At 31.4% G+C, this 16,964-nt stretch overlaps 1 protein-coding gene across 6 annotated transcripts; it reads left to right on the top strand.

The window, feature by feature from the left end:
- The first annotated feature begins 1,112 nt into the window (after positions 1-1,112).
- LOC132267021 (uncharacterized) lies at positions 1,113-10,428 on the top strand. Of its 6 annotated transcripts, none has more exons than XR_009468819.1 (5): positions 1,122-1,719; positions 4,614-4,741; positions 5,224-5,774; positions 5,862-5,944; positions 10,242-10,428. XR_009468819.1 is itself a non-coding variant. In XM_059768050.1 (5 exons), coding segments are annotated over exons 2-5 (510 nt in total). In that variant the 5' UTR covers positions 1,125-1,719; positions 3,733-3,817; the 3' UTR covers positions 10,243-10,428. The 6 variants fall into 6 exon arrangements, 1 of the variants encoding a protein (XP_059624033.1); XM_059768050.1 differs by lacking the exon at positions 4,614-4,741 and adding an exon at positions 3,733-3,819 and having other exon boundaries at positions 1,125-1,719; positions 5,224-5,647; XR_009468818.1 differs by having other exon boundaries at positions 1,113-1,719; positions 4,614-5,774.
- Positions 10,429-16,964: the final 6,536 nt, after the last annotated feature.

Raw genomic sequence — 16,964 nt, forward strand, 5'->3', positions numbered from 1 at the left:
TAAAAACTCTTTACACTTTTATATTTTATTTATATGTATTATGATATTATTATATATTTTCTTTAAATATATCATTGTCTAATGTGATTGACTTTTATAGAAAATAAAATAGGTAATTTGTGTTAGAGTTTATAGAAATTATGTTATTTTCTTTAAATATATCATTGTCTAATTAGATTTCTTTTTATTAAAAAACTCATAATAAATAGATAAATACATGCTATATACAATAGAGTTTTAAAAGAAAATAAAATGAATAATTTGTGTTAGAGTTTTATACAAACTCTTTAAATATATCATTGTCTGATGTGATAGAGTTTGATTGAAAATAAAATAAGTAATTCGTGATGAAATTTTATAGAAATTATTTATTATCTTTAAATATATAATTGTCTAATTAGATTTTAATTTATTCAAAAACTTATAGGTAATTTGTGGTAGAGTTTTAGAAAATTTATTTTATTTTCTATATCAATTAATAAATATTTTTTAAATTAATAATTTTTGTTTAATTAGGTTTTATTTTATTAAAAAACTCTTAATAAATAAATAGATAAATCTGTAATTTGTGTTAGAGTTTTATATAAACTCTTTTAAAAAATTATTTTATTTTCTTTAAATATATCCTTACCTAACTAGATTTCATTTTATTAAAAAACTCATAATAAAAGGGAATTTGTGTTGAGTTTTAGAGAAATTATTTTATTTTTTCTATCAAATAGTAAAAAAAAGTTATATTAATAATTATTGTCTAATTACCTATATAATTTTAATTGGTAATTTATTTAATGATTTGAAATATCTTGATTGAATTTCAATTAAACAATTATTTATTAAATTTTAATTGATAATTTATTTTATTATTTGGTAAATTATTTTATTAAATAATTAACTATTTTATTTTAATAAATAATTTGTTTGTTTTAATTAATAACTTATATAATTTATTTTAATTTATAACTTATTTTATCATTTGATAAATTCTTTTATTATCTTGTCTATAAATTATTTGGTACACTTTTTTCCTTCTGTATTTCCCTATTTAAACCGCCCATATTTCTCAGCGTTTTTTTAATGACAGCTTGTGTTGCGGAATAATTATCAAGGAGCACTGGTAATGATGGATGGTGCGGGGTGCGAAATTTATTGAAATTATTTTATGTGGGAAATTTGGCGCCCTCCTATTTTCATCACTTTACTATTTGCGCCTAAATTTACCATTTGTTTCCTAACTTTACCAATCTCATCAGACATTACAGCCCCAGGTTTCTCTTCTGCCTCTGCAATCGTCTCCATCTCTAATCTCGTTCTCAACTCTGAAGTTGCTCTCTCTCTTTCTCCCTGTAACTACAAACTACAAAATCTACAAGAATCTGTCAATGTTTTCAGCCTCCCCAATCGCCTCCATCTCTATTCTCGTTCTCAACTCTGAACTTGCCCTTTCTCTCTCTCTCTCTCTCCAACTGCAAGCGACAAATCTACAAGAATCACCAAAACCCATATATTTCAGTTTATCTATCTGTCTGCAAGAATCAAAAGTTCAAAACCCATATCGACATATCATTTCAAGATTGTTCAAAAAATCAAAACCCATATCTTTCCGTTTCCATCGCCCGCTGTTCCAGATTGGGTTCGCCGTTCGCAAGCTTTAGCCGCTGGCCCGCTGTCTCTCAACTCTCAAGCTTGCCCCCGCCCCTCTCTCTCTGCAACTGCTAACTTGTATGTATGGGTTTTGTTTTAATTTTTTTTCTAAATCAACTAATCAAGCTCTGTAATTCTAGTTTTGCAAACTAAATCCTATTTGGTGAAAATTTTTATGATTTTTTTTGTATAATTATTTTTTATTTTTTACAATATGAAGTAACAAAATTTGCATTGCATTGCATTTTGAGGTAATCACCGTAATCTACATTTTATTTCAGCAAAACAAGTATTTTTTGTTAGTTCTATCACTTCTATTTTTTTTTGGTCAATTATGTCAAATATAAGTTCCTGTTCCACCACATGATACAGTGCAGAGCCCTCAGCATGCGATACAATTCCATAATCTGCATTTTCCTTGTTTGTTTGCTTCAGTCCTAGATGGATTCATGTAAAATGTTCATGTTGGGATCAAGTTCTTGTGACGCTTAATTTGTTTTGAGTGAATAACCATTGCTAAGATTTATTGTTATTTCAACTTCTGGTCACTTGAGTGCTCAATTGTTTGATTCAACTTAAATGAGTAACTACTGGATAAAGAAAACATGTGCTTGTTATGTGTTACCATGTATACATGATACTTGTAGTAAAAGGTTTTTATTTAAGGATTTATAAGACTGTTATCTAGACTTATAAACACCCTATCTAATTTTAGGATTTATAAGACTGTTATCTAGGCTTGTAGTAAAAGATTTTTTTTTTAGGATTTATAAGACTGTTATCTAGGCTTATAAACGGCCTATCTAATTTTAAACTTAATGACTTGCAAAATATACGTATACTTGTTACATTTCTTTGTATAGTAATTTAATTATCTTTCCCATGTTCATAATGCTATTGGAACAAAATAGAGAAATGGAAACATGTGACTATGTATAGTGAATTTTCCTTTCCCATGTTCATAATGCTATTGCGACAAGGTAGAAAAATGGAAACATGTAAGTAATTGTATTGATATGTATCTAATTCAGTCTCAAATTAGAATTTTCTCATAGCTTTGGTTTGTAGAATTTCTGAATACCTGAATTGCTTTGGTTTTGGCATTTATCATGAAATTGTGTTCTCTAAATTTTCTTTTTCGTTCTTGTCAGAGACAAAAGATTGGATTTCGTGATAAATGAACTACCTTCAACAGTTTCCTTAAAAAGATTTATTTATTTTTATTATTTTTTTAATTTTTAGAATCAGCTTTCTCTTTTATAAATTTTTCGAGTTTCAGCCTATAGTTGTTAGAATCAGCATTAGTTTAGGGAGTTTTTTTTTTTTTCACTTTACCCTAAATCTTGGTAGGTTACTCTTAATATTCCATTCAATTGATAGTAAATCTTGATTTATGTTCTTTTTACATGAAAAAACAAACAAATAAATAATTTGCATTGCATTTTATTAATTTTATTCAAAAAATGAAGGGATTTGGATAATCTCCGGTCACATTGTTTGTCAACCCACTGGAGCAGATCAGATGCTCCTTTGGGTTCATGTTTGTCTTTCAAATATAGATTATGGTGGAAGTGAATTTTTTTTTTTTTTTCTCCCTTTTTTGAAAAAATGTTGTGAATATGAGCCTTTAGCACCACCCCCCCCCCCCCCCCCCCCCCCCCCCCGGGGAAAATTTCCACTTGTTCTTTGGGTGACAAGTGATAACTTAAGCACTATAATATGTTGGTTTGAGAATATTTTTGGTGTAGATAGTCTCGAATTCAGGATCTTAATTTCGACTACAGTTGCTAGAGAGATCAGAGGTCTCATGCATGTAGTGTAGTGTTCATAATGCCAGGATCAAAGTTGAGGCATTCCTCACAGTTGACTAATCTTCTTCAACTAAGATGTGATTAAATCTCAAAATGAATGATTGTCTTAGTCTCTTGATACCATATTCAGTTGCAACATAAAAAAAAATTTGATTAAATTTTTGTGAACACACTCTTGAGTCTTGACAAAAGGTACCCAAACAGGAAAAAGTAAATTTTATTATACATTCAATGTAAACTCACCAAAGCAGTGTCCCTAATAGCTATATGAAACTTACAGGAGGCAAGTCCTGGTAGTTTCTCAAAGTATTAAGGATCGGCTTTGTTTTCTTCTCCAACTCCTTTCTGATGAGACGAGAAAAGTAATGTAAGAGCATGCTTTATAAGTTTTGTTGTTTAACTTTGAGAATTTCATCCCTAGTGTATTCCTTGGTCAAAAAACTACTAAAAACAGTAAATCTTCCTTACAGAGACTTAAAAGAAGCATTAAATCCATTACCATTAATTTTTTGTGAAATTAATTTTCCGAAGTGTACTCTCTCTCTCTGTAACTACAAACTACAAAATCTAAAGTGCCTAAGGCCGAGCCTTTCCCCCGCGAGGGAAGGGGTGGCGTGGTATTCCACGGGAGAGGTTTTAATCGTTGCGCACATTAGTGCGATAAGTGCAAATTAGCAATATGGGACCCTCCATGACCGCTTTGCTGCTCTGATTTGCAGCCAAAGCGAGGGGATTGCCCTACACTTTTCTTTATCTCTCTCCTCTTTACTTTTCGAAAAAAAAAGCTACAAAATCTACGATAATCAGAAGTTCAAAACTCATATATTTCTCTCAAGTCTCAAGCTTGCCCCCCTCTCTCTCTCCAACTGCTAACTTGTATGTATGGGTTTTGTTTTAAATTTTTTTCTAAATCAACTAATCAAGGTCTGTAATTCTTGTTTTGCAAACTAATTCCTATTTGGTGAAATTTTTTATAATTATTTTTTATATAATTATTTTTTTTTTACAATATAAAGTAACAAAATTTGCATTGCATTGCATTTTGAGGTAATCACTGTAATCTACATTTTATTTCAACAAAACATATATATATATATATATTTTATTTCTATAATTTTTATTTATTTATTTATTTATTTTTATTTTTATATCATATATAAGTTCCAGTTCCAATTCCACCACATGATATAGTGCGGAGCCCCTCCGTATGCGATACAATTCCCTGTCCATGTCAAGGATCTTAAGGTGCAACACTTACAAGATCTGTAATACTAATCTACAAGAGACCTGTAAGTTTTGCATTTATCATGAAATTTTGTTCTTTAAATTTTCTTTTTCTTTCTTGTCAGAGACAAAAGATTGGATATGAACTGTCTTCAATAGTTTCTTGTAAAAAGTTTTTTTTTTTATTTATTTTTTATTTTTAGAATCAGCTCTCTTTTATAATTTTTTCAAGTTTCAGCCTATAGTTGTTAGAATCATTTTGTTTCTCAAGTTGCACGGGTTATAAAATTATTATAACAATACAAGTTCAAGAAAAACAAGGAATTTCAATTTCATTTTTTCCCTATTTCTGATCCTTAATCTGCAAACAGGTGACATTGTAATTGTATATATAGTTAGTTGCTTGAAGAACAGAAAAACGAAATTATTATTTTTCTATCATTGAGACTTTTCATAAACTTTGTAAAATATATATATATATATATATATATATATATAATACCCAGTAGCTGATATATTTGGGAGACAACAATGTATATATTTTCAGGTGCGATTGGTGGAATATTGGTAATCCAAGAACAGGAATACATTGTGATCAGCACACGACAAGTGTAAATTTTTCCTCTAAGTGGTACAATAATGATCCTTATGTGTTAGCAAGTCAAGCAAAGCAAGTGTTTTATATGAAAGATCCAAAATGTGGTGGTCAATGGCATGTTGTACAGAGGGTGGATCCTAGGAGTTTGTATCACATAGAAGAAAAATTATCGGAAGATGAAAGTATAGATATGGATACTAATGAATATGAAGTCGGAGATTCAAGAAATACTAATGTAACCGTCCAAGACGATGATAGAGCTTTTGAATCATTGCATAGAGAAGATGATGACCCAGCATATGTTAATGCAACCATTGTTTGGGCTGAAAATGCAACAGTTAATCATGTATATGAGGATTTCATTAATGATGATGTATGTGAGGATGAAGATGATACATTAAATGATTATTATGATGATGGGGAAGAAGAAGTGTTATTTATTGATGATGACACTAATATAGAGTGATTGATTCAATTTAATCATTCTTTAAAAGTTGAATGTAAGTTATTTAATGCAGTGTAATATTCCTTTTAATTAATTAATGATTGCATGTTATCATAGTCTCATGTCAATTACCTTTTTGCAGTCTCAGGTCACAAAATTTTCCAAATTGGATCAACAATTTTTGGCCTTGCAGACCTCTTCTATGGGTGCTACTTGTTCCACCTAGTAAGTTACATTTATAATTAAAGTTTGGAATTTGTTTTCCCTATCATCTAATTTAGAGTTACTGTTATATTAAGTATTTATATAGAAGAAGACCTTGAGATGCACTGGAATAAAAAGAATTTGGCTAGTAATTCTATCAACATTTTTTAATAACCTAACCTACAATAGAATTAAATTAAATAAGTAATGGATAAATGATATATTCAACTATTTTTTAATAACCTAACCTAGTAACTCAACAACGAGGTTAATAATTCTATAAACATATATATTAGCAATGTGTTAAAATTGGTGCCACTTTACCTCGATCTGGCAGAGAATTAGGGGAGACCAAAAATACTAGGCATGTCTGAAGAATTTGAGTCTCCTATCTGGACTGTCAAGTATTGCAATCGATCTCCCTCATATTTTTTGTTTGGGGGAGTTTTTTTTTTCTTTTCAGTAGCACCTTTGTTGCCAAAGCCAACGCTAGAAACCAAAATCCAACAAAGCAAGACATGAACTAAGCTCGTAAAACCCGTACTTATCATCAATGGCTTTACGCTATTTTGAGTCTACAAGAACCTGAGTTGGCACTAGAGGATTCCATAAGGAAAAATGATACGAATCAACCAACGAGCATATATCCTCGTGTGTGTTGAAATCGCCAAGTCTTGTCTATAGCTAGTGAGAATGTATCCTGAATAGGCCCAGAGGACTGATATAGGAATCGTAGTAGCACAACCATAAGCATAGCTCTTTGCATGTAAATGCCGAGCATATGATATTGCTTTGCTCCGTAGGCTTGTCCACATAACATTTTTAATCCGCTTCCCATTCCCATGTAATTCAAATGAAATTTTGAGATGTTGGGGCCTATACTTGTACAAAACAGGATTTTGTTTTTTAAACACATCAGTAACATATTACTTTCACTGGGAGAGATATGTTGAATGTAGAAAATTTCAATGTAGAAAATAAAACAAAGCTATATAAGAAAATATTCTTACTTGAACTAGGAACATAAAAATAAAAATTCTTACTTGAACTAATGAAAAATTATCAATAATTGAAGTTTACATCAACTATAAAAGATCTAATTAAATGTTCTGTAAATGAGTATGTCCAGCAACACATCCAAACTAAAAAGGAGAGAAAAAAAAAATGAATATATGAAATATATTGACTACTAAGTATAGTATCAATTGAAAGATCTTGAGCAATAACAACCCAAGAAAGCTAAATAATAGCCATTCTAATAAATAAATTTTTTCTCATGGGTAAAGTAAAATTTGTATAGATATAAATAATGGAGTACAATAGAAGTCAAGGTCAATGGACAAAACAACATTGACCACTTAAAAAAGAGACTACATGCCCCTAGAGCATACCAAAACAAAGTAGCAAAGCAAAATACCAACAATAAATGACCACAAACATTGAAGCAGCAACACCAACAAATAATACATGTAGACAACAAAGATAGCTAGTAACTACCTAGGAGGCACTAAAGGACCTGCCTGAAGCACCAACAAAAACAACCCCAACAAATCAGTAATAGAAGCCCACAAAACAGCTAGCATCTTTCCAAAAAGCAATATATAAACTGTAGCAATATAGAGTGAAGCCAACTGACAAGCAGGACTACCTCTTGCTAGATCAAACCCAAATAAAAAATAAAAATAACAGAGCACAGAAAATTAAAGACACTGCATCATAATCACAACTACACCAGGACGCACAGACCAATATCGTCTATCCCCGCTCCCATTTAAATTGCCCCACTGCCCAGTTTATTTAATTTTTTTAGTAAGCTAACATTATATGTTGATGTGAATAATATTTACAAGTGTTAGAATTTAGGCAAAAGCAACCCAAACAAAAACTACTAACCAAATCCTACCCAAGTACAAGACATCCATGAACTTAAGATGTTTGAAAAACCTATAAGAAAACTTGATGATAAATCTTAATAATGCATATGTATGTGTGTGTGTGTGTGTGTGTATATTTATATATATATAACCTCAATTTCTACATCAGATTCATATTCTTTCAATCCAACCTCAATTTTAGCATCAGATCTTATTCTCACAATCTAACTCACAACATCAAAACTAAAGAGAAGTATAAACTCAAAATAAAACTCAACAATGAGGGATGAAGTTGAAGAACTCATTGAAGACCTTTGTCTGCCTGGTGCACTTTCGTGATGGTGTAGATTAGGGATGAAATTGTCTTGTACTTGTCAATTTTAAATCTTCATGATAAAAAAATCTACGAAGATTAAACTTAATGTACCGGAAATAGTCGGAAGATCAAAACAAAATCAAATATGATCTGATGAAATTGCAAAATAAAATTATGCAATTAATTAAAATAGCACAAATTTATCCATATACACATACATATACATATTTGATATATGATTTGTAGAGAGAATTTTGAATCTCTTACCTCTAAAACTTTGTAGTGCGACAGAAAGTTCATTCAAACCCTAGGTGAGACTGAGAGTGATAAAAAAAGAAAAAGAAAAAAAAAGAATTGCATGTGTATATGGATAATTCCATGGTTAATCTGGTAACTTTTTCGTTTAAGCTAGTAATGTTAATCATAATTTAGTTTTTTTGCTGTACATATTGTGGGATAACAATAATGATATTACTTAGAAAAAGGCAATGAAACATAGTAATTGTACTTTGCATCACAGATGATCACATATAGTTCCATTCCTGACTGAAACATGCTGAAAAGAGATATATTATAGTTTACATATTAGACAACTTGTTAAAAGACTTGGCAACAAATCTTCCTCAACTTACCAATTCAAACATTTGCAATCCTCCCCACTACATTTTGCTAAACATTAGAAGAGTGACATTACATGTAACAAATTAGTTATGAAAGTCATATTTTATTTTATTTTAACTAAAATGTTCTTGAATCAATTTGTGATCCATATAAAATCAGATTAATGCTTTATTTAAAGTTAAAATATAAAGTAATTTATTAATTTTCTTTTGTTTCCAAAAATTAATAGTTTTGTTGGGTCTATGTGTGAGAAAAAGAGTCTTCCTGGCTAGTGTGATTAGTTATCTTTATTGCATGTGAACAAACCATTTGAATTAGGTCTTTCTTATGTGTGCATTCATTTCAACACCTCTGTTACAACCACAATAAATTAATACCCTAAAGCAATGGCTTGGAGAACATTATCAATTAGTTGACAATTAGAATTTTTTTTGAAAGATTTCCATATATTAAAGGGAAAATTACTATCAAGTCAAGCAACTTTTTTTTAAGTGATTTACCAATTTATAAGCATATAGGAGCACTCAAACAGCTTAGGTTCATCACTCACAAGAAAGTTCATTCCATGGGATATATTAATGGGATCAATCTTGCAGGCATGGTTATTAATTCTAAATATAAATCAACAAAATTAATATAAAATTAGCTTCATCGTTGACCAAATATAAATCAACCAAAAAAAAAAAAAAAAAACAAACAAACAAACAAAAGGAAAGTAATTATATATCTTACCTGTACAGTAGATTGATTCCAGTGAATTTGTGAAAATTTGAAAATCTTCAAAGAAAAAAAAAATGCTATAAGGAATAATAAGGCTAAAAACTCATAAAGATATTGTCTTCATCCAACTAATTATTTCAACATCCAAAAATAATGGAAGGAAATTCATGGAGCATATTCCTGATTCAAAGAAATGATCACCCAATGGTTGAATGGAAAAATAGTGGAACACTTGATTGTTTCCCAATGTGGACCTCACTAAGCTTTTTGTCAATGCATGAATGATTTAGAACTTTTATGACCTTAGAGATGGATTCTAGAAGAAATTAGAGTTGTTGAATTTGTATATAGTGGCTGATTGTAATAGTGAGTGTTGACATTGAGTCAGTGGGCTTACGGTGTAGAATTTTTTTTTCCACAAGGCATAGGAAGGGAATGATGTTAATTTAAATTTAATTTTGGCTCAACATTGACAATGCAACAAATAGGTCGTTATAATTAAAAATGTAGGTTTTTTTTTTTTTTTTTAAAAAAAAATTCAATAGGCAATTAAGTGCAAGCCGTAGATATAATATGTAATGACTTCCTCAAAACATGAGGCTTAAATTAGTACTTAACAAGGTTTATTTTTTATGCATGTCATTAATTGCAGATTGTAAAAATCCTATTTTCTTATAGTGTATTCTCACCAGGATATCAAGTTCTCTAAAATAATCTTTAAAATTTTATTTCAGCCTTTAAATTCTAATCTCATTTATTCTTATTCTTATTTTTTTTATTTTTGCAGGTTTCACATTGATTGCAATCTAGCTCCCCTTTTGGATTCAGATTTCTTTTGGGATTTTGATATGTCTATGCGATTAGCATTGTGTAATATGGGATTTATAGCATTTTAATATGTGCTGCAATTATCATTTTAGATGATTTGCACATTTTAATATCTAAATTCTTAATGGAATATGTGTTTTATCTTCTATGTTTGATTATCAAATATATTTATTTGAGTGATATGCTTGGATCTTGGTTTAGACTATTTAGTTTATTAATATTTTAATTTACAGGTTCCAAATTTCAAATAGGTGAAAATAAAATTATATTATTGCATTAGTGGCACGATATATTATTTTGTCACAATATTTAACTTATAGTGACAACATATTTGTCATAACATGATAGATATATTGTGACAAAAGATATATTTTGTCACAATATTTAACCTTATAGTGACTACGTATTTGTCGCAACATAATATATATATTGCGACAACTAATTTTGTCACAATAAAATAACTTATAGTGACAACTAGTTTTGTCACAACATGTCCCTATATATTGTGACAAAATTTTTGTCATAATAAATCTACTTATATCGACAATAATTTTGTCGCAACATATTACATATATTGTGACCAAAACTTTTGTCACAATAAAGTAGCTTATAGTAACAATATTTTTGTCACAACATAGAATGTATATTGTGATAAGGTTTTGTCACAATAAAATAGGTTATAGTGACAATTTTTGTCACAAAAGATTAGTAACAAATAACGACAAATTTCAAAAGTTTGGAGGTTTTAAGGCGACAAATTTTGAATATTTTACGACAAATGTTTTGTCGCAATTTTTATTCATTTTGTGACAAAAAATATTTTGTCACAATATATCTCACCTCTAGCGATAAATCAATATTTGTCACAAAAAACATATTGTGACCGGCTTCTAGCGACAAACCAGTGACAAATTTTTTTTTGTCGCGATAATCTTATCGTGACAAAATATGTACTTTTAGTGACAAATTCGTTTGTCGCCAAAAACCAAATTTGTTGTAGTGATGAAAAGGGGTATGCATTATGTCAATCTCATTATATTGAAAAGATGCTTCTTAAATATAATTATTTGGGAATTAAAGAAGCTAGTACCCCTTATGATTCAAGTATTAAAATGCTTGAAAATTCTGGTAGAGCAATTGTACAGCTTGAGTATGCTAGCGTTATAGGTAGTATGATGTATGCTATGCATTTTACAAGGCCAGATATAGCATTTGTTGTGTGCAAACTTTCTAGGTACACAAGTAATCCTAGTACAGTTCATTGGAAAGCAATTATTAAAATCCTTGGATATCTTAAGGGAACAGTGGACCAAGGACTATTTTACTATGATTTTCCAACAGTACTAGAAGGATACTCCGTTGCTTGTTGGATTACTAGTGAGATTGATAATAAGTCCACGTCTGGATGGATATTTACAATTGGTGGAGGAGCCATTTCTTGGGCATCTAAGAAACAGATGTGCATAACACATTTAATAATGGAATCTGAGTTTATTGCATTAGCGGCAGCTGGAAAGGAAGCAGAATGGTTGAGAAATTTATTATTAGATATAGAGTTGTGGCCACAACCGATGTCATCTATTTCTTTGCACTACGATAATGAGGTAACTATGTCTAGAGCATATAATAAAATATATAATGAAAAGTCTAGACATACCAGTTTGAGACATGAGTATATATATTAGACAATTAATAACTGATGGAGTTATTAACATAATATATATTAAGTCAAGTAATAACTTAGCAGATCCTCTTACTAAGGGACTATCGAGAGATTTGGTAAAAATTACGTCTAGTAGAATGGGGCTAAAACCCCTCTCTTAAAAATCACCAGTAATGGTAACCCGACTTTGTACTAAAATACCACTAATCCAAAGTTTAATGGGTAAAAACAAGTTACTGATATGTGGTTGTATAAGCATTAGAAATATATATATATATATATATATATATATATATAAACTGCCCCTTGCAGGATGTTCAGTGCAGACTGCTATGTCTTGAGGATGAGTTATATACTCTTAAGGAAGTTCAAAAATTTTGAAGTGTCTATAGTAGCAGAGACACATATTAGAACTTCTCCTATATGAATATAAGAAGTGGTGTCGCTTCTAGCAAGGGTTATTAGGGTTTACTCTTGTAAATGTTCATGAAACCAGGATGAGCACAGGGCCATAATAGTGCTAAAGAAATTATGAACATCTCATAGAAACTGGATATAATCATGTGTGTGGTATTTTCGGTTTTAACATTAAGGAGACTTAGTTTAAGCCGCGGCCACCATTGTTCTTCGTTAAAACTTTGAAGTACTTACACTAATTGAAGGTTTTAATCAAGAGATACCTTCTTGTCTACGTGGTGATATTACTGTAATTTTGACTAGTAGTTATATATTACATTATAGTGGGGGACTGTTGAATATATTATAATATATATATATATATATGGAGTGAGAGAAAGGTAGTTAAATGAATGTACCAAAAGTCACGTCTCTTGGGTTTTTACCAACAGTCATGCCTATTGGATTTCTACGAAGAGACATGGCTATTGGATTTCTACAAAGAGACATAACTTTTGTATTGGAACTAACCTCTGCACCAAGAGTCATGTCTGTTGTATACACCCCTACGTACTTTATAAATAGGGGTGACTAATTCAGATCTAATATACAAAAATATAATCCTTACTATATTTTCTCCTACTCTATATTCAGTTATTCTTACAATAGTTTCAATAGAGTGTTTAAGGGAATTCTTCCGTATTGCTAACGGCAGATTCAGGCTTTGTTGTATCCTGGAAGTGTTTTGCTACAGAACCCGTTAGTAAACTCAATTTGAGTGAGGGCAAATAACACTTTAAGAAAAATGAATACACGTCTCTAAGTCTGTATTTGGTGACATTAGTGTGCTTGAGAAGGTCGGGTTATCTCCAACAATTTCTGGATCAATTGTTTTAACAGAACTAGAAAGAACAAGAGACTGTGATTGATCTACCGTTAACACAAACAAAATGTTACATTCCTTACCCAACAAATTCTATGTCAACAATCAAAGTATGATTTGAAAATAAACTTGAGCAACGAAACATTGTTGACAAATATAAAAGTAGTAGCGGGTAAGAATTAGGTTGATGCCTCAAGTCGAACCTCTAGGTAAACAATTTCGTGGAGGGAGGCGTGTGAGTATCAACTAGGAAAATAATAATAATAATAATAATAAATAGCTCCGTAATCACCCATGAAAACCTTGAAGCCATTAAAAATTAAGAAATCAATTGCATGATAATGTGAAGATTTTGACTTTTTAATATAATCAAACCTAAGCAATAAAATTATGTTTTCCGGATGAACTTTGCATGATGCTCATACATCGGATATTGTGCACAACACAAAAACGCACCTCCTTCACGTACATGGTGGCAGCCTGCGGACTACTCGCCGCCGTCGTCGTGGAGAGTGATGTTGAAGACGCTGACATGAGCTGGAATAAGGATTCTGTTGGGGAAGTATTTCAGGCCACGGCGATGAGAGAATGAGCAGATCATGTTAACAGAGCGATTTGGGTTGTTAGAGTTGAAAGGTGTCATTGGCCTGTATAAAAAATTGGGGTTGCTCATCACAGATGCCATGGAGAGGGAGATATAATAGTTATAAGGGTTTCATAGTTAAACCTAGAGAGACGAGGTTTTATATATGAGGGGGAGAGGGGCTGCACTTGTTGGTTGCACCTTGCATGTCAAGTATCGTATGGGATTTATTTTTTATTTATTTATTTTTTTTTTTCAGGCACGCAGACGCACACACCACCTTTCAAAATTAAAACATTTGATTAGACTAAAATTCATCAAATTTATTTCAAGTTTTTAAAATTCTTTTATTTTAGGTCTAGACTCTAATAACATATTAAAATTCTTTTGTAAAACTCTAAATACAAATATTTTAGGTCCCATTTTCTTAAAAACCTAAGATAATTTAATTAACTATTTTTTATTATTATTATTTTTTAAAGGTATCAGAAGTCTTTTCTAAACCCTAAAATTCATATATATTTTAGGTCTAGATTCCTTAGAAACCTAAGACAACGCCAACTTTCATGTTTTCATTAAAACAACTCAAACATTGGAATTTTTAAATTCTTAATTTAATCCACACATGTAAAACCCTAAATTTATAAAATTTTAGGTATAAGGTGCATAATAAATCAAAAATTCAATTTGCAGGTCTAGGTTTCTTAAAAACCCAAAAATCGACCCTTTCAAACTCAAAGCTTTCCAAAAAAAAATTGAACCTACAGATGGGGCCAATTAGGCGTAGGTGTGCTACTGTGTTGTCCTAATTTTCTTCCCTTCATACCCCTGCACTTGGGTAGATGGGGCCTTCTCTCTTTGTTGGTTGGCCTGGTCACACATCTCCCCCCTCAAGGAATTGTTTTGCACACAAGAAAATTGTTCATATAAACAAAAACTATTTCTAAACACAAAATTATTAAATTTTAGATTAAGATTCCACAGTAACCTTAAAAAATAATTCTTCCAGGTCTAGATCTTATAAGTTCATAGAAGTCAATTTTACCTGCTTTAGGTCTCAAAAGCAACTAAGAATTATATTTTGTTTTAAAGACATTAGATTTTTAAACCCTAATTCATATAAAAATTAGGTTTAGGTTCCACGGTAATAATTCAAATTTTCATGCCTACGTCTTGTAAGTTCTTAGATTTTTCAACTTTAGATTTCATAAACACCTCAAACCCACTTCTTAAATATGTTTCAATTCTAAACTCTAATTTATATAAAAATTTGGTTTAGCTCTTCAAATTCAAAGTTTTAAACATTAAAGTACTGTTTTTTTTTTTTTGGGTTGGTTGGTTAATGGTAAGCTTGTATTTAAGAAGGAAGAATGAACATGGGCCCCATGAGGAGAATACAACAAACAAACTGCAACCAATGGCAGCCCAAAAACATAACAACAAAATATATCCATAGGTATCCAAATGCAGCACTGGTGCAGCAAGCCAGAGACATTATACCTTGGAAAAAACCAAGCAATACTAACCCAACAATATTGTACTGAAAGAACCAAACCCTATGAGACTAGCGAAGAGTCTATACATGATGTGGAACAGGCCTGCACAAACATTGCAAGAAGGTCTTGTTCAATTGTGATTAGCTTCAGATCACCACTCTTCTTTAGTTTGATTGTTGCAAACCTTGTTTTGATGCAACTCTTGATTCGAAAGATAATATAGTGAGGTGGAGTAGAAACATTTATGAAAGCTCTGCCATTTCTCCCTATCCATAGGAAGTAGATGGCAGCTAACAGTAGTAGCTTATGTGTTAAGCATTGTGGTGCAGTCCAATGAATTGAACTCCACTGAATCAAGTCATTCCAATCGCAAGGCAATATGTAAAAACCAACAATCTCTTGTATGTATCTCCAAATCTTTGAGCTGTAACTACATTTGAAGAACAAGTGGTCCATAGATTCACTCTCAACAAGACATAAGTAGCATCTATTGACATAGTGCTTATGCAGCATTGGTTTGGAGTCCAAAGTAAAGAGCCTACCCCTGACTGCTATCCAAGCAATACAGTTATATTTTGGTATATGATGCTTAAACCAAATTAGCTTGTTCCAGGTGAAGATTAGAAAAGGTGGTGCAAAGTATGCTATGGTCTGAGAGAATAAGAAAGTACCTAAAGGGCTAGGCATCCACACAGTGCTATCCTATTAATCTGAGGGAGAAGGAAGGGAGTATAACTAAGAAATGAAGTACAGAGACTGAAAATAGTGAGGTAAACTAATGAGATAGGAACCACCCAATGATTATTGGAAATTAGGCTATCAACTGTATCAATAGTGTCTAGTTGAAGAATTTTCAATTCATTGAGTCCCAATTGTTTAACAATGGGGCCATTAATTTGGAAGCCAGTAGTCAAGCCATAATCTTGTATCCTTCCCATATCCCACTCTATACTTAATAATACCTCTTGTCATCTCCCTCAACTTAAGGATGCTTCTCCAAAAACTAGAACTCAATGCTGAAGGTTTGATGTTCCAAAAGCTTTTTCCTTTGATGAGATAACAATTAGTCCATGCCACCCAAAGACTCTCCTTCCTTTGGCACAGCTTCCACATATGCTTCAACATTGTAACTCTATTTAAGAGTTCAAAATCTGGAAAGCCCAAACCTCCATGAATTTTAGGCCTACAAACTACAACCCAAGCAACCTTTAATCCACTCTTTTTTCGATTAGTTCCAGACCAGTAAAAGTGCTTTAGAATTTGGTTGATATCATCCAACACCTTCTTGGGTAGGATAAAGGCTTGAGACCAATAGGATTGAATGGAACACAGAACATATTTAATGAGGACAGCTCTCCCTGCATAAGATAAGAACTTGGATGTCCAACTCCTAAAGTTTCTAGTAATTTTTTTAACCAAAGTTTGACAATCCCTTGCTTTAATTGTTGTGGTAGACAGTGGTAAGCCTAAGTATGTGATTGGAAAAGTCCCAGCTTCAAAGTGAAGGAGTGCTAAAATGCTGGCTTTGGTCTGTGAATCCACCCTTGAGAAAAATGCCTTGCATTTTAAAGGGTTCATTTGTAGGCAGAGAATGAGCAAAACAAATTGAAAGCTTCCAATAAGGGTTGGACAGAAGCAAGATTGGCATGTGAGAATATAAG

Source organism: Cornus florida, unplaced genomic scaffold, assembly GCF_030987335.1.
Source record: "Cornus florida cultivar Cherokee Brave unplaced genomic scaffold, ASM3098733v1 CherokeeBrave_3.0.0_Hap2_Chr07, whole genome shotgun sequence".
Lineage (NCBI taxonomy): Eukaryota > Viridiplantae > Streptophyta > Magnoliopsida > Cornales > Cornaceae > Cornus > Cornus florida.

Excerpts from the sequence above, each read along its gene's own strand:
- LOC132267021 (XM_059768050.1), top strand. Across the intron at positions 5,648-5,861 it reads AGGATTTCATTAATGATGAT|TCTCAGGTCACAAAATTTTC; the intron begins GTATGTGAGGAT and ends ACCTTTTTGCAG.